This window comes from Elgaria multicarinata, chromosome 16 (assembly GCF_023053635.1).
Source record: "Elgaria multicarinata webbii isolate HBS135686 ecotype San Diego chromosome 16, rElgMul1.1.pri, whole genome shotgun sequence".
In the NCBI taxonomy this organism is placed as follows: Eukaryota; Metazoa; Chordata; class Lepidosauria; order Squamata; family Anguidae; genus Elgaria; species Elgaria multicarinata.
Genome location: NC_086186.1, coordinates 22289577 through 22315738, shown reverse-complemented (window position 1 = coordinate 22315738; position 26162 = coordinate 22289577). Strand labels below are relative to the sequence as shown.

At 41.2% G+C, this 26162-nt stretch overlaps 1 protein-coding gene across 1 annotated transcript in view; it reads right to left on the bottom strand.

Annotated features, from left to right (window-relative positions):
• Positions 1-1333: 1333 nt before the first annotated feature.
• The window catches only part of CHSY1 (chondroitin sulfate synthase 1), a 111430-nt gene continuing 86601 nt past the window's right edge, over positions 1334-26162 (bottom strand). Inside the window, exon 3 of the mRNA XM_063142174.1 lies at positions 1334-4433. Within this exon, the coding sequence (XP_062998244.1) occupies positions 2841-4433 (1593 nt within the window). The 3' untranslated portion in view covers positions 1334-2840. The remainder of the gene's footprint in view (positions 4434-26162) is intronic.

Sequence of the window (26162 nt, the reverse complement as noted above, 5' to 3'; positions counted from 1 at the left end):
CCTCTTGGCTTCCGTCACGGATTAACGGGACCTACCCTTTCCCCTGACCTTTCTTCTGCTTAAGGTCTGACTCATCAGTCGTCCTCCTTTCTAAATGGTATTGGCAGGCCAAGGCAAACGCGTTTGCCATTTCGCCATCTCTGCTTCAATCAAAACATGCCTCCCCGTCAAAAAGGGACACCAGTTTTGACACCCTGCAGTTCAGAGTCAAGTAGCCAACAGGGCAATCTTTGGCTTTTCTGAAAAGGTCAAATGCCAGCTCAGTGGAGGCAGTCATCTGGGGCAAAAGCAATACAAAATACCTGAATCAACAGGCGGTTAACTATGAACACCCCCCCCCAAATTAGTATCTCTTCCAAATATATGCCCTTTTGTGCCACAAATTCCATGTTTTGTGCCGCCACTGACAACCGTGTACTGCTACATCAAATGCTGCTTCGTAGTTAACACACAAAAAACCAAATTACATACGTTCATTACAGCAGAAGTGCACACAAAATCATCTTTTGAGGGCCTGCTTCTGGTGCTGCCAGCTTCACAGGCTAGGTTTCTGGCAATAAGAGTCTTTTCTGTGGTGGCACCTCATTTGTGGAATGCCCTCTCCAGAAAGGTTTACTGGATGCCAATATCAAGTTAAAACTATTTTACTCTAGCTGCTGTCTGTGCTTATTTAGCACATCTTCTTTTATTGTGATTTTATTGTAAATTAGTGCTAATGTTGTTGTACGTTGCCTTGATGTTACCTCAGTACATAGTTAACAAGCCACCCTGCAATAAACACACTGTGTTTAAGACAACACAATAACCCATGGTGGGCTAGCCTGTTGCGTGAATCCAGCCTATGCCTTCTTAGTGGTGGTCCCTCTTCTCTGAAACGCCTTCCCTTTATCAGTTCACCAAATCTGACGACTTTTAGACTCCAGCTAAAACTGTTTTACTTTGCCTGGGCTTTTCGTGGCTTTTGATGGTTTTACTGAAGCTTTTAACTGCCACTCTGATGTTGTTGCTTTTACTTGTTTTTAAATAGTTATCCATGCAGCAAAATCTTTACTAGCTTAGTTACTCACCATGTACCAACGTTAGCATTTGTAGCATCCTGAAAGAAATCATAAACCACCCATTTTCTGCTGCTTTGCAAAAGCTTCCCAGTCTGTTTGTGCTGGGGGTAATCCTTACCTGTCACAGGTGACCAGGTGAGTGGCCAGTTGCAAGACTACCTTATAGTTCAGAATCAGGACCCCAAAGTTAAGTAGCTGTTTTAACCCCTTTGCTTCCACAAATTCACTAATTATACAGAGAAGCACAACAGGGAATAAAGAGGAGAATGTTACTGAAGACTTCAGCAGAAGTACACACTATTCACTCATTTTATTTTTCTTCTGGGAAAAATAAAGATTGTTACAAATGATTAGGTGCCGGTATAGAATTGTGCTTTGAACACAAGTTCTGGTACCATTGTAAAGTTCAATGCAGAAGAGCGTGTGTGTGTTTTTTATTCAAAGACATTTTATTTTGCAATGGGGAATGTGCGTGCACATATTTTTAAGTTTTTGCTCTGTGCTTAGACAAAGGTTTTCCTCACCGTTTCTATTCCCTTCCTGAAATGTGAAGTTCATTTTGGGGCATCAGAAACTATATCCAAAGTTTCTATTACTTTTTAAATATATAGATGTATATATATATAAGTAATTTTGAAAAATAAAAGAGAACACTTTAGGAAAAAAATCTTTGGAGATGGGTTTACTGCAAAGGAAGAAGATGTAAGCTATCTTTAACAGTAAGAAAATGCAATACATTCCTAAGATACATAAATATTAATGACTAGCAGTTATTAAAAATAAAAAGACAGGAATCTAAAACAAAGGATATTAAATAAATTAAAAGGCCTACCCAATACAGAAAGCAAAAACAAACTAGTTAAGGAAACATAGTAAATTGTTCCCAATCAAAATACTGTAACTGGTTGGGGGGGAAAATAAATATTTTCCCAACACATTCAATTTGGAGTGTCTTGGATTTAGTTTGTCGCTTTTTATAGCAACAAAACACAATTCTTCTCTATTAACTAAAGCACTGTTCTTTGTCATCAAGGCATCTATACAAGACATCGGATTGAGAAAAACTCAGAACCTGTGATGGGAATTTTAACACCAGATCCATCTATGGACCAAGAAAGGAAATATTTTTTCTTCTTTTCTTTTTTTTAAACAAAAGGTACACATTATCAAAGTTGTGCTCAATTCCCCCTTCTTTTCTGGTTGCTCACTATATAATGAGCAAAAAAAGGTACATTTTAAGGTTGAAATATCAACCAAATGGAAGATTCTTGTAAGTGAATTAGCCAACACTGCCACTTTCTTTTCTTTGTTCTAATACTTTTTTAAAAAATTAGGAAGAATCCATTTTTTCTGTTCCGAGCGAAAGAGGGGGAGAAATTAAGTAAATCATTTGTGAATCATTTGCATTCGGTTGGTACTGGAAGAACCCAGGTAACTAAATGAGCAGTGGGATAATGTGTGAAGTAGGGGAGTTTTCATGTTTCTTTTTTAAAGTTTGTTAATCAGGAAAAAAGTATTTATTTCAAGTTGTCAGAACCAGGCAAGTCACAATACTCAGCCACTGATGTTGTTCAAAAAGGCAAAAGTTGATCACAGTTTTGTTCAGAAAAAAAGCCCAGAAGGTCCTTGTAAGAAAATGATGGTTTCTAAAATATAACCTTGTGCGGTCTTTTTAAAAAATCAACTATCAAAATGCTTTCCCAAACAAAAAATAAATTAGGGCAATTTTTTTAAAAAATGCAACAGGTAGGGTTTTTTTTTTTTCTCCAGCATAGCTGGATATTAGGCTGTCCTCAGGGAACCATTAGCAATGCTGGTCTTGCCAAAATTGGGTTCATTCTTTTGAAGCCATAGCTCAGCCAACTGCTGCGTAGACCCATAAGTTGATGCTTTGGACCCCAAACACATTTTATATTGTTTTGGATCAAGATTAGGGTCACAAAAGACAGGATGGTGTACATGGACTACTCCAACTTCTTGGCTTCGGAATGTCTTTAGCCCAGCGTGAATAACCTTATTGAACAAGTCCACATCCTCAAGACCCCAACCCTGGATAGAAACGTCAAAACCACCTGCTTGAATAAGATCGCCCTTGTAAATGCAGGCAATCCCAAAGCCATAGTTCCTCCAGAAGCCGGTTTTCTGGGTGAAGGCAAAATGATTATCACTAGGAACTTTCCCACTATAGACAATCTTTGGATCGTATTGGCTAAAGATGATTGGAAAATATATTTGTTGCCCCAGAACTGTGTTGGCTCTACACCGCTGGAGAAACTCAGCTGTAAACACCAAGTCAACATCACAGAAGAATAGCAAAGATTCATTGTTAAACTGAGAGGATCCAACTTCTAGGGCCAGAGCTCGGGAGAATTCGCCAGATACCGGCAAGATCTGCATGTCTGCCTTAGGGTACTTCAAGCGGTAATCTCTCATCAGTTCAACCTGCCTTGCCTTGTCAGGGTTGGAGTCGGAATTGAAAAGCAGGACAACCAATTTGACATTCTGATTAGGAATGAGGCAAGTCTTTTCGAAGTTCATCATGAAGCGTGCAAACATATCAAAGCGTCCGGAGAGAGGAATCAAGATGTTGATCTTCTTGTCTTTGGGTTCCTTCTTCTCGGCTTTCGACTTACTTAGCTGGAACGGGACGAACATCTTCAGAGAATTGGAGAGGAAAGACAAGGACCCCGAATCCTGGTTGATTTTATTGGCCAGCTCTTTGGCATCCATCTCTTCATGTTCCATAAACTGGACTTTGCTAAAGGTCTGTTGCAAGTATGCGTGCCTTCGGACAGGAACGGTCATCTTCTTTCCCTTGTGCTTCTTGTACAACAGCAGTAAGTCGAGAACGTACTCTGCCCCATACATTGGATTGACTCTGCGGTAACCATACTGTATCTCCTTGAAGTCAATGATCCGCCCTCTAGTCTTGGCATTTGCATTGATCATTTCCATAACTTGCATGACTATGTCATCCAATGCCTCACGCTGAGAGGAGTCCATTCCTCGACGGGGCGGTTGGCCATCTGCAGCGGAATAAAGATACTTCCCTGTGAGGAATTCCCACTCCAAAACTTCTTCGCGCTGGCGCGGCTGAAACCGCATGAAGGAAGGCGCTATCCCCAGCTGAAGATCATCCCTGTGGACTTCGGTACTGCTGTATTTGCTCATGAGGACGATTTCTCGGTGCAACTGGATGGTCCGGTAACGCAGCTCTGCTATTTTGCGACTCAACATGTAGCTATGGAGCCTATATTGGTAGGGGGGACTCTTGTTCGGATGCAAGGTGATTGCTCGGTGAATCTTGCTATTACGGAGGTCTTTGATGTAACCCTTTTTGTTCTGCTCATAGTTTTCGTAAAACAGCTGCTGCATCTAAGGAAAAAAGATGGGCAGGGAGGAAAACTGTTACTACATGAGAATGAATAAACAGCCAATCACCCACACTTTGCTTACATGAATAGAAGGGCTTTCGGGATAAGCTCTTCCCTGCCTTTAGGCATGGGCTTTAGCAATATCAGCTGCTGCTCTAAAGGAATTAAGAGGATTATGGATTGTAGACCAGTGGAAAAAAACAAACATCTACCACAGTTTGGAGATTATTGTGGCCTGTCCTAGTGATAGCATGAAGCCTGTCTTCCCAACCTAATATACAAGAAGCTTACCACATAGCAGACACATAGACACAAAGATAAAAATAGATTTGTATTTGCATAAAAAGAAAAAAAAGTAGTGAAAAAACAAAAATACGAAGTGTGTTCCTGGAGGAGACTGCCAGTCAAACCAAATCTGTCCTTTCTTCTCTGCTAACAGTCCATGGCAAGGGTGGGCAACACGCAGGTCGCCCGCAGCCCCATACCCGTTAAGATGGCCCCCACGTCGCTGAAATTCAGTGGTGAGATGGAGGCAGCAGAAAACAATCTCCCTTTCCTGGTCTATAGCATAAGACACGGAAAACTGTTTTCAGCCAATACAGATTTTTGGGGGTAAATCTTGACCTTAAAAAACTGAGAGCAACAGGAGGAGGCCTCATTTCTACAAACAGTTAAGTGAAGTGACCCTAAACCTAGCTACATTCCACTTGGCTGCAGCAGATGGGAAGATGGTATCCTGGGGTCTCTCCATAGATGCAGCTGAGACACCAGCTCCATTTGGCTCCTCTTCTTGAACAGATCCATTGAAACTGGTCATTATAAGAAGCACACTGTAACTTTAAGAACCATTGCCTGGGTTTCTTTGTTTTCCTCTTCCCTCCCTATTGCTTTTTCCTTTTGACACCCCCCCCCCCACACACACACAACCTGCAAGCAGGGACCTTTATGTGTGATTATCTGGTGTCATTTATCTGGGAGACTTTCACAGAAAAGCGGAAAATAAATATTTACATGGGTCACTGTAAATGAACCAAGAGATGCTTGGCAGGGCTTCCATACATCTTTGCCTTGCAGCTATTGTAAGTATGCATCATCTTGAAACCATCATATGTACATGGTGGCGGCCACCCGCACTGACAACGAGAATGTCAAAATGAAAGCTACACCCACAGGCCGGTCCAAGGATGTATGCACCATAATGTCAAGACATCACTGTGTACAGGGTGCAACATAGGGGCATCTGGCTTGGTACTGACCAATCCACAGTCAGTAACCTGGTACTAAGTCTCATCTAAAGCGAGAGTGGCCTTCCAGATGTAATTAGACTCCAAGGACTATCAGCCCAGATAGCATGCCCAATGGTCAGGGATGATTGGAGAGATGTACTCCATCATCATCTGGAAGGCTTCAGATCCCCCCATCCCAGAACTGCTAGTGAGCTGAAAGAGGTTTACTCATTAAAGCAGAGGTGGGCAACTTGTGTCCTTCCAGATGTTCAGGACTAAAATGCACATCACACCTCACCATGTTGGGTAAGGCTGATGGAAGTGTAAGCCAAAACATTTGGGGAGTGGGCACAAGTTGCCTTTCCATCTGCTAAAAGGCTCCTCCAAATCTGCTTCCCCCAAAGGAGGCTCCCTGCTGTGCCACCGTGTGATTCCATTCTCTGGCCTTCCTTCCTCCCTCCCTCCCTCCCTTCTAGAATGACTTGCCCTCCCACTAGCATGACTTGCCCTCGCTGCCTCTGCCACAGCTCCCACTCTGTCTCCTTCCAAATCATAGAATCATAGAATAGTAGAGTTGGAAGGGGCCGCCATCGAGGCCAACCCCCTGCTCAATGCAGGAATCCACCCTAAAGCATCCCTGACAGATGGCTGTCCAGCTGCCTCTTGAAGACCTCTAGTGTGGGAGAGCCCATGACCTCCCTAGGTAACAGGTTCCATTGTCGTACTGCTCTAACAGTCAGGAAGTTTTTCCTGATGTCCAGCCGGAATCTGGCTTCCTGTCACTTGAGCCCATTATTCCGTGTCCTGCACTCTGGGATGATCGAGAAGAGATCCTGGCCCTCCTCTACGTGACAACCTTTCAAGAACTTGAAGAGTGCTATCATGCCTCCCCTCAGTCTGAGTTGGCGGTATCTGAGCTGGCAGTAACCCTAACCCTAACCCTATGAATTATCTGTATCCATAGTGAAAAGGAGTAGGATGCAAGTAATTAGAAAGACCTGTGCCTGATTCCAGAGAATTATTATTATTATTATTATTATTATTTATTTATTTATTTATATAGCACCATCAATGTACATGGTGCTGTACAGAGTAAAACAGTAAATCGCGAGACCCTGCCGCATAGGCTTACATTCTAATAAAACCATAATAAAACAATAAGGAGGGGAAGAGAAAGCAAACAGGCACAGGGTAGGGTAAACAGGCACTGGGTAGGGTAAAACTAACAATATAAAGTCAGAACAAAATCAAGTTTTAAACAAAGTACTGCCAGTTACAGTAGTCACTAAACAGACAAATAATCCAATGTGGCCTAAGGCTGCTTCCTTTGTTCTCACTCCTATGCACTCAAAAAGCAACCTTTTAGAGCAGCGGTTCTCAACCTGTGGGTCGCAACCCCTTTGGGGGTCGAACGACCCTTTCACAGGGGTCGCCTAAGACCATCGGAAAACACATATTTCCGATGGTCATTTATTTGTAATTAGAAATAAATATTTCACAATATATAATTACATATTGTTTTTGTGATTAATCACTATGCTTTAATTATGTTCAATTTGTAACAATGAAAATACATCCTGCATATCAGATATTTACATTACGATTCATAACAGTAGCAAAATTACAGTTATGAAGTAGCAACAAAAATAATTTTATGCTTGGGGGTCACCACAACATGAGGAACTGTATTAAAGGGCCGCGGCATTAGGAAGGTTGAGAACCACTGTTTTAGAGGCTAACACGGAAACTGAAATAAATAAAATATGGAGAAGTGAGACTCCCAATTTTAATTCACGGGGGGAAAACAGTTATCAGAGATTTAGGAAACACTGGTTGAAGTGTACCAATAGCATACTTAAGGGGGCTTTAAAGATCACAACAGGATCTGGACGGGGCAGAGGGAGGGAGGAAAAGGAGTGGAGCCTTTGCTTGAAATGGTCTCAGATACCAAAGCAACCAAAATAGCTGCACTCTACCTTCTATTCAACGATGTATCAAGTGTTTTCTGCTAGTATCAGGAAACAACAGGAAGCACAGGTATCTCAGAGCCATAAAATATTGATGGGAGGAGATAAAAATCGGGGCTCAAGTGAAGCCCAGCAGACATAAATATTTATGGCTAAATGAATTTAAACACCTGCTAAGCCACCGTCGGCTAGCTCCGTCAGACAGGGAGCGACGATGCAAAGCACATTAAATAAAATATCAGGTGTCTATCTAACAGCTAAGGTTGCCAGGATGTGATTTTAAAAGTATCTTATTAATGGGCGGAGCCTGGTGTGTGTTGGGTGTGTTGGAGGGGGGAGCTGTACAGGGTACCAAGATCTTCATCTGAAGCAAGCTGGCCACAGGGAACAGGGACTTTTTCGTTGTGGTACCTTGGACTGCAAGAAGATCAAACCAGTCCATACTCCAGGAAATAAAGCCAGACTGCTCACTTGAGGGAATGGTATTAAAGGCAAAACTGAAGTACTTTGGCCACATAATGAGAAGACAGGATACCCTGGAGAAGAGGGAAAGTGGAAGGCAAAAGGAAGAGGGGCCGACCAAGGGCAAGATGGATGGATGATATTCTGGAGGTGACAGACTTGACCTTGGGGGAGCTAGGGGTGGCGACAGCTGACAGAAAGCTCTGGCGTGGAATGGTCCATGAAGTCACGAATAGTCGGAAACGACTGAACGAATAAACAACAAACAACCTTGTTTATGGAACTCTCTCCCCAGGGAGGCTCACCTGGTGCCATCACTAATGTCTTTTTGGCAGAAGGCAAAGACATCCCCCATATATATATTTTAAAAAAACGAATGTATTTTTTTCTTGGTGAGATTGTTTTCAGCACAGCCCATTACTGTTTGTATTAGTTATTATAAATTGCCCTAGAAAGCAGTATAGAAAAGTTTTTAACAAATCAATGCATTCTAACATCCATACCAAATCAAACTTCCAACTTTAGTCAGCAAAATAATTGATACTAAACCTGAGGGCAAGAATACCGAACTGGCAAGTGAAATCATCTCAGAGCTGGCAATGCTGCTAAAAGAGGACATTTAAAGTCAACCGCCTCCTCCATTTGGTATTGATATTGAGCGATCTCTCCCAAAGACTGTCCGAAGAAGACCTGGCAGTTTAATGCTGTCTAGATTCTACAGACTTTTGCCGCAGCTTATTTATTTATTACATTTCTATACCGCCCACTATCTGAAGCTCTCTGAGGGCTTCACAACAATCAAAACCATAAAATATTATGTAATATATATTATAGAAGTTATACAGAAGAAAGAAAATAAAATGTACATATGCAGAAGAAAGAAAGAAAGAAAGAAAGAAAGAAAGAAAGAAAGAAAGAAAGAGAGAAAGGCATGAGTACAAAATCAAATCCACACAGCCCTGGAGGACTGCCTTCCAACAAGCAGTCAATAGAATCTGCAAACAGTCCCGACAGGAAATTAAGAGAAGACGACACACTTGTCGATTACACAACTGCATTTTAACAAGCCACTGTCGGATAGGGCTAGATATTATGAAACACAGGATTGCAATGAGGCCGTTAGCAAAAGTTTATTTTTATGAATGACAGCTGTCAACTGCTGAACAGGACCACATTTGGGTGTGTGTGTGTGTGTGTGTGTGTGTGTGTGTGGAATAAAATGGTGACATTCAGAGATTGCCTTTAGGGGCTTTGCTTTCTCCTTGCACGTGTTCAGTTCAAGAGAATTTAGGGAATGATTAGGAAAGGTTTCAGAGAACAAAGGGGTCTCTTCTTCCTCCTCCTCTTTCTTGGTGCGTCAATACTGAGAAGGAGAAAAACACACACCCAACTACCCAGGGAGACAACCAATCTCAGCATGCTTATATTGGCAAAGAATCATCCTGAAAAATACTGATTCCAATACCCAGAGAACAACTACAAGATTGTAAGGAAATGCTACTATTTCAGAATGTTCTATATTCTTGGAAATGTTGGTACAATAGGGTGACCAAATGGAAAGGAGGACAGGGCTCCTGTCTCTTTAACAGTTGCATAGTCCCTCTTCATCACAACAGTTAAAGCTGCAGGAGCCCTGCCCTCTTTTATACCTGGTCGAGAAGGCAGGGCTCCTGTAGCTTTAACTGTTGTGATGAAGAGGGAATTTCACCAGGTGCTGCATGCATACAAATGACACCTGCTGAAATTCCCTTTTCTATACACCTGTTAAAGATACAGGAGCCCTCCTTTCCATACGGTCACCCTATGGTACAACTTATTCTGAAATATTTACTATTGTGCACGCTCTAATCCAGTTTTGGTACTCATGGGCATGAGTAAGTAGCTATGTAGTCTTCAGGGCATGAGTGCAACAGCACCCTCCTGTTCATGTTTCTCAGCAACTGGTATTCAGAAGTATATCACCTATGATACGGTATATATTGCCATCGTAACTAGTACCTATTGATGGCCATAGTTATATTTTTGTGGCAGCAAATTCTACAGCTGAAGTAGGTGCTGTGTGAAGAAATACCTATCACAGTTATGGGCAATTTCCAGCCGCTCTTTATGTGGCCCACAAGTCCCAAGGTTTTCCCAACTGATTACCCGCCCATTTCCCCCAGCAGATCACGTTATCAGCTGGGCAGCAGGGAACAGTTTGCTTGATTGGGATCCCCGGGGAAGAGACTTTAACCTCCCTCCAGCCTTGCAGTCTTGATTGGGTTGGGCCCTATGGCCCAACATCTGAAATTTGTATTTTAAGAGAGTTCTTGTTTGTTTTATGTTTTTAATGTGCCTTGTCCTCGAGAACTTCAGAGGCTACAATTGTTGTTATTGTCACTATTGTTAGTGTTATTACTCAGGGAACGGTGTTTATTTTTATTTCCATTATACAAACACAACTTTTGGCCACCTCAAGTGGAGCAGAAAAAAGCATTCTGCTGAATGCACACCAGCTGAAGACCTTTTTATTCACTCAGTATTTTAACACTTAATTTTAACTTAAATTTAAATTTTACTGTTTTAACTCTGTATTTTAATCTTATAATCAACTTTGCTGTGTGGTTTTATCCTGGTTGCGCTTTTTATACTGTATTTCGTAATTGTGTTTTTAACCTGTTGGCTGTTTTTTGTGGTTTTAATTTTTGTGAACCGCCCAGAAAGCTTCGGCTATTGGGCGGTATAAAAATGTAATAAATAAATAAATAAATAAATAAATAAAATTCAATGACGTGGAATACACAACTCTCCGCTGATGGCAACACCATTGGCCATGCTGGCTGGGGATTATGGGAGTTGTAGACCCAAACCATCTGGAAAGCACCAAATTGACTACTCCCTGGCCTAGCTAATTGGCAACACTTCCCTATCTTATCACATTGGAGTCAAATTATACCTTACGTTAATTACGGAGCAGGTAGATCTTATTTTCTTCCTCTAAAATAAATGCACATGGCCCCAATTCAAGAATATTAAATCTTCCCTCCTCCATTGGTGTCAATAGAGGCTCTCTCTTTTTTTAAAAAAACAAACCCCACCACGATTTCTTTTTTTTAAAAAAAACGCCCTGCTATTCTGCAAGTCTTTTACAGAATAAACAGATAAAATCTAGAATCATCATAAAGAAAAAAACAGGCTTGTTGCACCTTAAAGAGTAACAGATTTATTATGGCATAAGCTAGAGTTCGCGCATGCTTATGGTATAATAAATCTCCCCGTCTTTAAGGTGCCATGAGCCTCTTTCTTATTTATGCTGCTACAGGCTAATATGGCTACCTCTGGAAATTGTTAGTGGAAGACATCATAAATAATAACTAAAGAACACAGCACAGCAAAATATCTAAGGAAGTACTGTACCCAAGTAGGAACTAATAATAAAGAGCCAGGGAAATAAAAATCACTCAAGACTAAAGATCCAGCAAAGTAAAAGAGTTTTTAGTGCTCAATAGAAGGCCTGTAATGTAGGAGCCATATAAACCTCCAGCAGAAAGGGAGTCTACAGCCTGGGCACTGCGTCCATGGCAGCCATGCCTGTGATGGCAGTGGGATGTGAAGAAAGGCCTAACTCAGCTGATGATTTCAACAGACACCCTTAAGACACCCTGGGCCTTTCAAACCATATACAGCACCCTTCCCCAACCCGGTGCCAGGGAATTCTGGGAGTTGTAGTCCAGCACGCCTGGAGGGCATCAGGTTAGAGAAGGCTGATATGCAACCTTAAAGATCATGACCAGCATTTCGAATTGGGCGCAGATTTGAATCAAGAGCCAATGAAGATAAAGCAACAATGGAGTAACATGATCCAGATAGTGGGCCCCTGAAAGGAGTCTGGCTGAAGCGTTCTGTATCAGATGTAGTTTCCAAACACTCTCCAGAGGCAGCCCACACTGAGCGTATTACAGTAACCCAACCTTGGCATGCATGCATGACAGTGGCCAGATCTGCTTTACCCAGGAAGTGGCTAAAAAGCCACAGCTGTGCCAATGTGGCTCCTACTCACTAGCTAACCATAAAGGAACAGTTTTGCTAAGGACCAAAACGAGATCCACCTTGTGTAGATTAATTTTTTGTTGGTTAATCCACATCCATCCCATCTCTGATTCGGGACCTCTACTGCTTCCCTGGATTCAAACAGAGGAGAGCAAGTGAGCAAGAGATGGATGATACCTGAGCCCAAAACTCTGGATGAGTACTCCCAGGGGTTTCATTGGCGATGAACAGCAGGGAGAATAAGATGGAACTCTGAGGCACCTGGCAGGTTAGAACCTACGGGCTTCCAGGTAGGACAGAAAACAGTACAGCAGACTGCTACCCAATCTCATCCTGGACAGGCAGCCAAGAAGGATACCACTGTTGATAGCATCTGTGTGGTGAAGTGAGAGCCAGTGTGCTGTAGTGGCTAGAGTGTTGGACTGGGAGTCGGGAGATCTGGGTCCTAGACCCCACTCAGCCATGGAAGTTCACTGGGTGACTTTGGGCCAGTCACAGACTCTCAGCCCAACCTACCTCACAAGGTTGTTGTTGTGAGGATAAAATGGAGAGGAGGATTATGTACGCCACCTTGAGTTCCTTGGAGGAAAAGAGATATAAATGTAATAGTAAATAACAACAACAAGCAACAACAGCCGCTTAGAGGTATAGCAGAACTAACCTCCCTGTCTTCTAGTGCTATGCTGCAACACAGGGCCAGAAAGTTGGGAGCCATCCTCCCCTTTGCCCAATCAACTGGGCAGTTCTCACTATCTTTTGTCATTGTGCTGTGAGCTGTACCACCACAGAGTGACAACAACAAAATGGCGCAGATTAGCAACAGCAGAGAGGCAGACCATGTTAGTTGAGAACCTTACCAACAGTCACAGAAGAAATGAATTAAGGCTGCAATCCTATACTTACCCAGGAGTAGACCTCACTTAAGTCAATGGGGGTTGTTTCTGAGTAGACATGTATAGGATTGCACTCTAAATGTACGTCTGGACACATATATTATCTTTTTTTTTGGAAGGGAGGCATTTCACACCCCATAAATGCCAAACTTCACCCCAAATCTTTTCATGGGCGATAATTCAGCTCAGTCTTAGTAGTACTGAGCACCAGCTGGTACTTAGTAGTACCAGCTTCCCTGGCAGGCCAACTGACTGCCAGGGAAGCTGGTCATAAGAACATAAGGAGAGGCATGCTGGATCAGAACTCCATTCTGTTCACACAGTGATCAACCAGCTGACAGTGGGAAGCCCATAAGTAGGATGTGAGTGAAATAACACCTACCCACTCATGTTCCTCAGCAATTGGTATTGAGAGGCATACTGCCTCTGATACTGGAGGCAGCAGATAGCCATCAGGCCTACTAACTACTGATAGCCTTATTCTCCATAAATTTGTCCAATCCCCTTTTGTAGCCATCCAAATCGGTGGCCATCACTACCTCTCGTAGAAGTAAATTGTGTGAAGAAGTCTTTCCTTTTATCTGTCCTGAATTGGGTCCCACCAACCAGCTTCATGGGATGACCCCACCGGGTTCTAGTATTATGAGAGAGGGAAAAAACTCTCTCCCTAACTACTTTCTCCACATTATGCTTAATTCTGCATACCTCTATCGAGTCTCCCCTTATTTGTCTCTTTTCTGCACACTCTTAAGACACTGTAACCTTTTCTTGTAGGGGAGCTGCGTTAGCCCCTTGATCATTTTGCTTGCCCTTTTTCTGCACTTTTCCCAACTCTGAGATTTCTTTGTTTAGGTGTGGTGACCAGAGCTGTACATGATATTCCAAGTGCGGACAGTACAATTTTATTTATTATATTTCTTGGCTGCCTTTCGGGACAGGAGACCTCCCAAGGCAGTATGCAAACAATAAAATTCATGTAATAAAATTGATGCAGTAGTAAAAACAGCAAATGTTGACACCAAACCAAACACCAGCTTAAGAGCGGTATGGTATGGTCTTCTTGTTTAGAAATATCTGATAAGTTTCTGAGGGATCCCAAAAGCGCATTGTGGAACCCACTGTCCTCATGTTTACTCTTAGTCAGCTGAAGCCATCATTATTATCATCATCAACTTCATCTCTTTTCTTGCTCGTAGACGGACATGATGGGTTTTGCCAGGTCATGCTGTCTTTTTCTGATTCAGGAATTTCCTGACAATTGAGCATGTTTTAAGTATGATTGCTTATTATTATTATTATTATTATTATTATTATTATTATTATTATTATTATTTGTAGTAGTAGTTTGTCATTGAGATACTTCTCTCCATCATCCCACCACCTGAAAATGAATATTGCCTTTGTTGGAGCCACCAGCTCAGGCCCAAAAGCTTTACAAGAAAGAGTTTGCATCATGTTCATTTCTAGCACAAAAACTTTCTTCAAGCTTTCTGCTTTCTTCTCTCTCTCTCTCTTTCCGCCACTTCAATTCATGGGAGAAAACAATGAGTGGGGAAAAGAAATCAAGTCAGTTTATACAGAAATGGGCAGGCGGCCAAAGAGAAGCCCCATAGCACAGCTCCATATTTTACCTCTTTAGCCTAAAAGGATAGTTCCCTAAGGCAGCTTTGAATGAGTTGTCTTTTGGGACACATTTGCAGCCCTCCACGGATTTGCCTTGAGTAGCAAGACATATATTTAACTAAATTCGCCTAGCAAATAAGCTAGCAGCTGTTAATATGTTTTCTTAGCCTATCTGCCCATTCATTACCTATGTTAGTGGCATATTAGCAGCCTGAAAGAAAAGGAATATCAACTATCTTCCCTGCTTGGTCACCTAGAGACAATGCTCAAACGCCAAAGGTGACCGGGCAAATGGCTTTTGCCAAGACTGAACTATATGCTTACAGCCTATCGAGATTAAGAGAATTCTAATTCACTAGCAGGTGAGCACCTTGATTTTGTTAGTAAGTGACGGCTCTGGCCCTTCCTACAATAATGGCATGAGGGAGACTTGAAAAGACAGTGAGTCTCAAAATTAAGCGGGGGGGGGGGACTTCATTTTTATTGTGTTTGTAAGAGACACTCCGGTAATGGAATCTGACAAGAAGAAACGACACTGTCATATTTAAGTCCAGATGCATGAAGGCGTCCAATAAGCACAGATGTTTTAATTTACCACATGTGGATTTATGCTCCTCTTCTATTTATTTATTTACTATCTAAAGGGCCTGCCAAGTCTGATGTGTGGGAGGGCCAGGCCCCACTTCCACCCAACATGGAGGCCATTGCTTCAGGCAATGAACAGCGGTACACCTGTTTTTCTAGAACAGATTTCTCCAACTTGCTGCCCTCTCATTTTACTGGACTACAACTCCCGTTTGTCTCCCTTGACAAAGCATGTCCTTGAAATACACAGGGAAACATATCCACCTCTTCCCAATTGCTGGATCTGATGCTTCCTTCTTCTGTTGCATTTTTGCCCTCACTGCAATGCTGTCTCCAAAATGTAGTGCTTTATTCACTTAGGTGGGGGGAAAGTAAAGGCTACCAGCCAACGGTACCATTGAGGTGGGGGATAAACCTGCCCCCTATCCCTGGGGACCCTAGCCCTTTGAGTAAGAAGCAAGTTCCAAGTCTTCTCAATTGTGTTCCATTTATTTTCTCCCACAGAACTCAATGGGAACCTAGCCTCTCTGTGCACACTCTCGTTAACAGTGAACAAGCTAGTATGGGGAGAAGTTGTAAGAAGAGTCTGGTTGGATCAGACCAATCTCATATAGCACCCTGTTTTCCACATTAGAAGATGAGGGCAAACGCTCCCTTCCATTGTTGTTACCTAAGCAACTGGTATTCTAAAGCTTACTGCCTCTGTTCCTGGAGATAAATATATTGCCAACATAGAATCATAGAATAGTAGAGTTGGAAGGGGCCTAAAAGGCCATCGAGTCAACATGAATAGTAGCCATCAATAGCCTTATTCTCCATGATTTTTTCTAACACCCTTTTAAAGCTATCTAATTTGGTGAACATCACTACGTCTTGTGGTAGAGAATTCCTATGAGCTGTGCGAAGAAACATTTACTTTTGACTGTCCTAAATCTCTCACAGTTCAGCTTCATTGGATGATCCTGGGTTTTAGTATTATGAGAGAGGTGAAAAACTGTTGTTTATACTGTTGTTTTAATATTTTTTGATGGTTTTTAAATTTTGTATACTTTTTAATGTTTAGTGTTTTTAACTTTTGTAAACCACCCAGAGAGCTTTGGCTATGGGGCGGTACATAAAATAAATAAATAAATAAATACCTCTCTCTATTCCCTTTCTTCACAGCAAGCATCATTTTACACACTACTATAATGTCCCGTCCCCGTCCCCCCAACAACTCGCCTTTTTCTCTCTCTGAAACTAAAGCACCAAAATATCCAAACCTTTCCTCACAGGGGAGTTGCTCATGAGAATGAGGTGAAAAGCAGGGAGAGAGTGGGATGGAAAGTCACAAAGTGGCTTTAGAAAATAAACTGTATATGTAAAATGTATCAAACACCTTGCCAAAGAACTGTCTATAGCCATGTGCAATAAAATACATAGAATCAGAAACAATAAAAAAAATCCCAACATTTGAAAAACACAACCAAGAAGCAGACATTCCATCAGACTGAGCTGAGGGAAATGAGAGGGACGCCATCCTACCAGCCCTGCTAAAATAATTAACTTTTCCTCTTCCCTCCCCTTTCCTTATTCCTTGTGTGTCGTGTCTTTTTAGATTGTATGCCTGCGGGCTGGGACTGTCTTATTTAGTTGATTATATGTAAGGAGCCCTCCTGGCTGAGGAGCGGCATAAAAGTACTTCAAATAAATAAGTAATATTCAAGCAGCTGAAGTAATATTCAAGCACATATAGGGTGCTACACTTTTATGCTGTCTTCAAAATATTGGGGGACTTAATTGTTAGAAAGTTTTGGAAAGATTCATTATGCTTGTTATAAGAAACGGGGTTAGGCCATATACATTGTTTAGAAGAGCAACCAATTAAATGAACACAAGCTTTATGTGTGGAAGGACTGAGCTGTAGTTGGCATAATAAACTGCTTTTAACGGTATGCTATAAAACGGTACTGGTGGTTTTCTTCTTGATGCCTGTAAAAAAAAGTCCCAAAATTTTCCTCTTTGCAGGGAGCTGAGCCTGATGAAGCTATAGGCCTCAGAGCTCCAAAAAGGAAGCCAGCATTCTGAAGACAAACTTTACAGTAAGGTAAACCCAAGGTCACTCAATTCCCAAGGCATTTAAAATCCAGCTGTGAAGTACAGAATCTGAACAGTTTCTAGTTTAATCTTGCATTTACATTATTATGCAATGTCCTCCTTAAGTGACTGTCTTGTCTTGTCCAATGAGCAAGCAGAAAGCCTTGGCATTTCTCTAGACTAATACACAGTTTGCATTTTTGCATTTGTAGATTTAGAAAAATAATAATAAATCCTTCACAGACTTTCTGAAGGGAATCTCGGTCTCTCCCAGGGTTAAGCTACAGATTGCTACAGAAAAACATTCCACTCCCAATAGGAAGGAATTAACTCTTAAGAAACTTTCTCTCAGAAGGATGTGTATCCTGAAAAGTGGAATATAAATAACTGTAATAAATAAACAAAACGGGATTTAAAAGGACAAAGAATGAAAAAATATATAAACCTCTCACTAGCTAACACATACAAATGTGAAGTTAGAAAAAAGTACAATTCACTGATAATTTACAGGCCATTTCTGCATACAGCTGCTGAAATATCAACACTGTCTTCAAAAAGAGTTCTGCGAAATTTTAAAGCTTGCATATTATCTACTCAAACCTAAATTGGTCCAAAAAAGTATTTTCTCATCTACAATTTAGCTTCTACACTTTGGAACCAACATCGTGAAGTCCATCTACTAAAGTACCCATAGCAAACTCTGCTTGGGCTGATACACCAGCTGTGTCCCCGCCTAAGAGTCAGAAGACCTAAAGACGGTAGTGCATGTGCTGGTAACTTCAAGGCTCGACTTCTGCAATGCGCTTTACATAGGGCTACCTTTGTGCCTAGTCTGAAAACTTCAAATAGTTCAAAATATGGCTGCCACGCTGGCCACCTGTACACCTAGGGGTGACCACATTACACCAGTTTTAAAATCTCTTCACTGGCTGCCAATTAGTTCCCGGGCAAAGTATAAAGTATCACCTTTAAAGCCCTACATGGTTTGGGTTCAGGCTACCTGCAGAATCGCCTTCTCCCGTACAATCCACCCCACACACTCAGGTCCTCTGGGAAGAATTTACTCCAGTCAACAACAACAAGGCTGACAATTAGTACCCAGAAGACCTTTTCCTCTGCCACTCCCAGATTATGGAATGACCTGCCGGGAGAGATTCGTCAACTTAACAGTCTTCCGGATTTTAAGAAAGCTATAAAGACTGATCTCTTTCGGCAGGCCTACCCAGTTGAATTTTAAGGTGCCTTTTAATAATGTGCTACTTTTAATGATGTATTAGTTTTGAATGTTTTAATTATATATATTTTATCATAGAATCATAGAATCATAGAATAGTAGAGTTGGAAGGGGCCTATAAGGCCATCAAGTCCAACCCCCTGCGCAATGCAGGCGTTTGGATTTGTGTTGTACCCCGCCTCGATCTGGAGAGAGAGGTGGGTAATAAATAAATAAATTATTATTATTATTATTATTATTATTATTATTATTATTATTATAATAAATAGTTCCTTTTCCATTCAACTTGACAAAAGAGTTCTAAGTAACCGAAAGGCTTGCACAGTTTGCACCAAAAGAAGTTAATCCAAACCATGTAGCTAAATTTCCACATCTGGTTGTTTGGAATCAGACACAGAAATATCTATGCTGGGGTGGGAGAAATAAAGTTCTACGCTTTTTTATTCTGTAGTTGGTTTGTGGTGTCTCCCTCACCACTATGGGTGAGCTGCAAGTCCACCACCGTGAGCTCCCAACTCAATCACATGCTGTGAGAGACGAGGCGGCATCCAGCACTCATCAGTGCAACTTGGCTGCATTTTGGAGTGTGCCTTTTAAAGAGATGCAGATGAGCGTTGCCAAAACCCAGTCTGACAACTGCTGAGAGCTGTGAGAGAGAAACCACACAGACTCCCTCATTATGTGGGAAACATGCTTGCATTGTGCGAAGAAACCCACACAATGCACCACCCGCCCAGTGCAATCTTCATTTCAGAGCACTGCTGGCCTTATAGAATTATGATACTATGATAGAAAGCAATAGCATTTTCCCTGGCTTCAAACTGGATATTGGGCTGAAATTACCATTTCTATGTGATGCCAAAACAGCCTGGATTTCAAGATGTTTGCAGAAAAATTGAAAGGGGAGAGATAAAGAACATTTTGTTTATGGTAGAACGACATATGTTTATGACCTATAAAGCCCTATATGGCTCAGGTCCTGGTTATTTGAAAGACCGTATTCTCCCTTATGAGCCTGCCTGTGCTTTGAGATCTTCTGGAGAAGCCCTTCTTTCAGTCCCACCATCTTCACAGAGGCGCTTGGTAGGAACATGGGAGAGGGCCTTCTCGGTGGCTGCTCCGGTGCTCTGGAACTCTCTTCCCGGGGAGGCTAGACTGGCTCCCTCCTTGATGGGTTTTCGGAAGCAGGCAAAAACTAGTTTGTTCCAGCAGGCCTTTGTAGAATAATCTGGTCCTCCATCTATGTTAATGACTTATAATTTTGTTGTGTATTTTAAATGTTTATTGTTTAATTTTTTTTAAATTTTAAATTATATATATATATATATATATATATATATATATATATATATATATGTTTTAACAATGTATGTTTTAAACTTTGTAAGACTGCCTTGAGACCCAGTATTGGGCAAAAGGTGGGATACTACTACTAATAATAATAATAATACCCTGTTTCCCCGAAAGTAAGACATCCCCCGAAAATAAGACCTACTTCCAGTTTTGCCTCTCGCTGTAATATAAGGCATCCCCCCGAAAATAAGACCTTTTTTTTGTTCAACAAGAAATGTGTACCGTATTCTTCTTCATGGAAAAATAAGACATCCCCTGAAAATAAGACCTAGCGCATCTTTGGGAGCAAAAATTAATATAAGACACTGTCTTATTTTCGGGGAAACAGGGTAATAATAATAATAATAATAATAATAATAATAATAATAATAATAATAATAATAATACAAAGAACATGGAGCTGCTGGTGAAAATGGTAGTCCCTGCATCCAGCTCTTAGGTCTACCTCCGTATCACTTCCACTACAACTTTTGCCCATGTCCTGACATCATTTTGATGTGGTTTGGCTGCAAGAAGCAGAGATGTGCAGATGGTAACAGCACCGAAAGTTAGAGCAAGCTCAACTAGTTGTTACGGAGAGGGAGCAGAGAACACAGTGATGTTATTTTCAGAGGCAGTCCTGTGTACTAGGCAACAAGATTCAAGAATCTGGCAAATCATGTGGTAAACTTGTGCTTCCTTGTCATTTTGTTGTTGGTCTTATGAATGCAGGACAGGAAGCTCCAGAACATGGTTCAAAGCAGGGCCTCTGCATGGGAGTGTGGCCTGCTATAGGCCTTCCACCCCTTTTATTTGTGTTCAAACCTGGCCTCCCAGCTTCGCCTTTAGAACCTCCTACCAGAGACGGCCCAAGACATTTTTTTGTATATTAAGCAGGAAATTAAATGGTACCCTTTTCCCCACATGGTAATGAAAACAATATTATTATTTTTACTAAAGTGAGTAATTGAGAATTTGCTGCCCTTTAAATGGTACCTCCAGATCTGCATCCTGAGGTGGGCCACCTCGTTTTGCTAATGGTAGGGCTGTCTCTAATTTTGGGGGACATAATTCACTTCTATGCCCTCCACTGACGTCTGCTGTTAGCATCTGTCTGATCCATTTACTTTCAACCAGGGTTAGCGGCTGAAAGCAAGGCAGCTGCAATTTACCTCAAACCTATCTGCACTCCATATTGATCCCCAAAAAGAGCCACTGATTAACTGGCTGCAATAAAGATACAGAAATATGGTTATAGGTGTTTTTTTGTTTAAAAAAAAAATCGTTCAACTAGGTGCCAAAGTATTTGAAATTAAAGTTAGCACCACTTGTATGGAGTAAACCTTTTTTTCTCCATTCGAAAGGGCCTCTTAGTTCTTCACTTCTGCTGCTTTTAGTTTGGATTTATTATTATTATTATTATTATTATTATTATTATTATTATTATTATTATTTATATAGCACCATCAATGTACTATTTATTATTTCCGGTGCTGTTTTATTACTGCTGATTTTGAGGTAATTATTTCAATCATGGTTTTTAAATTATGATTACTTTATTAATAGTCAGACAGTGCCTTGAACTTTTTTTTTCTTCCTTTTCTTTTTTAAGTAAAAAGTGCCTGATACAATTTTATAAAAATAAATAAATACATAATGGTTTACTGGACAGGTCATAAAAGCTTTTAGGCAGTTTAAAAGATCCGATAACCTGGGTTGGCAGAGGGTCAAACAGTTAAATGCCATGCCTTGTGCAACATATATTAATTTCCCCCCACTTGGTAGGATGAACACATAAGACTACAACAGCAGCTGTAAATCTGCTTACAGGAACTGTAAAGTGGGCCAATATAAAATAAAATCCAGCCAGACCAAACACAGATGTTCACAACGTGCTTTTCTCCTCAGATGAGTCACCTGAAGTCTGAGGTTGCTGTTTTAGGTTTGGTTTTTAAAAAAAGAAGTGATTCTGGGGCATATTATGAGAACTATACTCTCTCTATAGCAAATTTACTGTTTCACTAAAACGAAAGCTAACCGTTTTAGGATTAACAAAAGCCTGCTCTTTGCCACATCTCTCCCAGAAATGCTTCTTCTCTCTTTTTAAGACACAATTCTAATTACATTTAGCCAGAAAAAGAGCCCTAATACAGCTCCCAGCATCCTCCAACCTGCATGGCTGGGTGAAACGTGCTGGAAGTTGTAGGACTTTTTTTCTGATTAAACATACATAGGTTTGCACCCTTAAAAAAAATCCTTTCGCTTTTCCTTCTGTACATTTTTACAACTTCCCCTCAAATTTGCTACTTCCTTTGAAATATAACTGTGAGCCTATACCAACAGCCACTTTACCCACACACTGGCAGATAACATGTGGCAGAATTCTCCTCAGCATTTGTCACAATTATTCCATATGAACCATTGTTTTACTACAAATTGGCAGTTAGCAGCCATGCTGAGTGGAGCATGCTGGGAGTCTCAGTTCTTTTTTTCAGGCTAAACATACAAAGCATTGCACCCTTAAAGACTTTCCCTGTCATTTTCCTTCTCTGCTTTATTTTTATAACTTCTCCTAAAAGGACACTTTCTTTGACATATAGCTGTAAACCTATACCAATACCACTCATTGGCAGATAACATGTGGTAAAATTCTCCTCAGCATTTGATGCAACAATACAAATTATTCCACATGGACAACCATTTTACCACAAAATGGCAGTTAGTATCTGGTAACAGTTTCACAGTTTGGTAGGATGATAGAGATGGATTGAATCTCTCCCAAGGAAAAAGAGAGAGGAAAAAGAGAAACTTCACTCTTGGGTATTTTGGTTGTCTGCATGAGCTCAATGATTGTCTAATTTTATGAAGAGGTGGTGCGTAATACACAATACATTATTGTCTTTTCATCATGATCCTAAGCATGTTTACCCAGATGTAAATCCTTGTCTTTTGTCATCCTTTGTGCAGTATTGTGTTTATTGTGAATGTTTATTGTGTATGCTATTAATATAAAACAATATAGTAACCGATATACCCTATCCAGGAAATGCATACACCTACTGAACATACAAAGCTGCCTTATAACTAATTTAGCTCAATGCTATTTACTTGAACTAGCAGAAACTCTACAGCAGGAGTGGGGAACTTGTGGACCTCCAGATCTTTTGACCTACAATTCCCACTTGTGACCCTCCAGATATTTTTGGCCTACAAGTTGCCCAGCCATGCTCCACAGAGTCTCAAGAAAGCTTCATTACCCAAGTCCCTTTAACTTGGGAATGGAAAACCTTGTTGCTCTCCCCGAATCCCATCAGCTCCAGAAAGCAGGACCAGTTGGTCAGGGATGATAGAAGCTGAAGTCCAGCTGAAGTACCCACTCATGTCAAAAGGAAATTGAATGAGGGACCTTCCGGATCCCGAACAGGTATTCTACGACTGACCTATGCCCCCTGTTCCAGGCAGAGGGAGTGCCAGAATCCCAACTAACTAGTAATTCACACCCGTCTAACTGCTCTTACACCTAGAAGTCCAATTTGGGCATGAGATGCACATCGAGAGAGAGACAAATTGACTGCAAATCATGATCGGTAAAGACGAAAACTGTTATGAAAACCTTAAAATGTAGCTTGAGGCCTTTGGATGCATCACAGCCTTTTTGGCATTAGCAATATTTTAAAAAAATGCTTTTCAGGATATTAAAAAATACAGATCAGGATATTAAAAGTCTCCCTCATCTGTTAGCAAGCACCACACTGTTGTCAGACCACATGCTTGAAGCCTAGGAAGTAAGCATCAAAACTTAATTTGAAGCACGCTGAAAAGGAATCTTGTACAAATTCCAGTAAATCCATTAACTCCTTGAATGGCTACTAATTGCTTGCTTTTAAACGTACGCAGAGGCATCAATTTATATACGGATGCTAGAGATTTATGCAGTGTGTTGGTTGATCAGCTCCCAAGCATATGGCTGTCCTTGGCTAGGCTGCACATTAGTCATTAATTGGAGAGGGGCATTTTATCTAATACAAGTTTACAATGAAAGTGAAACTGGTTTACAATGAAAGTGAAAATGTGCACGAAATCTAGGTCATGAGAAGTTGCCTTTGATCAAGCTAGACCCCTGGACCATCTTGAGGTGCCCTCAAGACTTTTTGGACTACAACTATCACAATCCCTAACCATTGGCCATGCTGGCCGGGTTAATGGGAGTAGTAATCCGAAACATCCTGATCTGCACTGACTGGCAGCAGCCCTCCAGGGTTTTAAACCGGGGTCTTTCCCAAACTTACCTGGAGATGATCTCTGGGACCTGTTGCAAACAAAGGAGTGCAAAGCACTGAGCCTTGGCTCCTTTATTCCTTCTATTGGGCTCAGTCACAATATGCTCTGCAGTTTAGATGTGTTTGCTGAGAGAAATTGGTAGAATTCACACTTTAATTTGCAGAGCGCAAAAACGTTTACCTAGAAGTCATAGAGCTCATCTACACCAAGCAGGATATTCCACTATGAAAGTGGTATATAAAAAGCAGGAGCCACACTACTGCTTTATAGCATTATTGAAGTGCACTGACAACTGCATGACACATACCATACACCACTATCATAGTGCAATATCCAGCATGGTGTAGATGTGTCATGGGCCCCAACAGTTGTCAGTGCACTTCAGTACCACTATAAAGCAGTAGTGAAGATCCTGCAGTGCTCTTCAATACCGCTATAAAGCAGTAGTGTGGCTCCTGCCTTTTATATACCACTTTCATAGTGGAATATCCTGCTTGGTGTAGATGAGCCCATACTCAGTGTAATCCTAGGTATGTCTACTCAGAAGTAAGTCTTGTTATAGAGCTGAAACTACCGGCCTTCAAACATCCCATACACACAGTTATATTGTCCAGAGAGTTGAAGATTTTCTGCATATGGCAACGGGGCACTCTCTCATTTGGTCCTATCACTAATGACAGTTCCTGGAGTTAAGGCCTAGTAAATCCTGGCTCAATTTAATCTCACCCGACCTAAAGACATCACAGCCTGGTGGGCCAAACTCCGAGACATTGCAGCATTGCCTCGCTTTGCAGGTATCAACAATAGCTATCAATGTTCATAGCGGCAATAAATTAAGTCCTATAATTCAAGGGCACCGAGAGCAATAAAATCAACCTTTGGAATGATGTGCTTTTAGCTATTTCTCTTCTTAGATTTCTTTGACCTCAATGGTTCCACTGGCAACAAATTAAGCCCTATAATTCAAGGCATTTAACAATGAAATTGACCCTTCAGAAAACCTGCTCCTTCTCTCTTTGCAAGCACAATGATGGATTGTTACAGAGAGGAAAATGTTGAAGAGTTACTCCCCCCAGCCAAGCTGGGCGAAGCTGATATTAACGACTTTGCCCTGTTAAGGTCATCATAAAATAACTTGAATGTTTCTAAGTGCTCTAAATGTAGGAGAGGAGGGATAAGTTTAAATTTCAGATAAATACAAATTGAAGATGGGGTGTTTCTGAAGGGGATGGGACCATTTAATACTAAATAAATGTATTATTATAATTATTATTATTAATTATTATTATTATTATACCTAAGAATGTGAAGATGCTGTGATTGTTATTTTAATATTGTATTGGTTTTATATGCTCTTTTAACTAATTTTATGTATTATATTTTATTTAGTGTTGTTCCCCGCCTTGATCCAGAGGCAGAGGAGGGTGATAAATAAATTATTATTATTGTTATTGTTGTTATTATGGCTGAAGAACATCTTTCAACCCAAAGGCTGTTTTTCATTTTGGAGAAGCTTTTTTGCTGGGTATGTGTGTGAGGAGGTTCAAGTGGTGGGTGGAGCAAAGGGGGTGGAGCTAAAATTACCAGAATATTTTGTGCTTAACGCTTTGAGAATGGGGAAAAATATACAAAAGCCAGGAAAGCACCAAAAGATCAGAGTTTGGGGGAAGGAGGTAGGGCCAAGGAAACAGGGCGTGGCCATCTAGAGAACCTTGAAGGGTTTGATTTTGTCCCTGCCAAACCAAATGAACAATACCCAAAACTGCTTGTTGCCAGGTTATCTGAAGTATCATCTCCTCCTATATGTACCTGCCCAGACCCTAAGATCCTCTTCAGTGGTCCTTCTCCGGAAATCCCTGCCAAAGGAAGTGAGGTGGGTAACTACCAAGAAGAGGGCCTTTTCTGCTGTGGCCCCCTCGTTGTGGAATGAGCTTCCCAGAGAGGATCTCCTGGCACCTTACATTGTACTCTTTCCAGGGGCAGGTGAAGATCTTTTTATTTTCCCAGGCATTTTACTCTTTT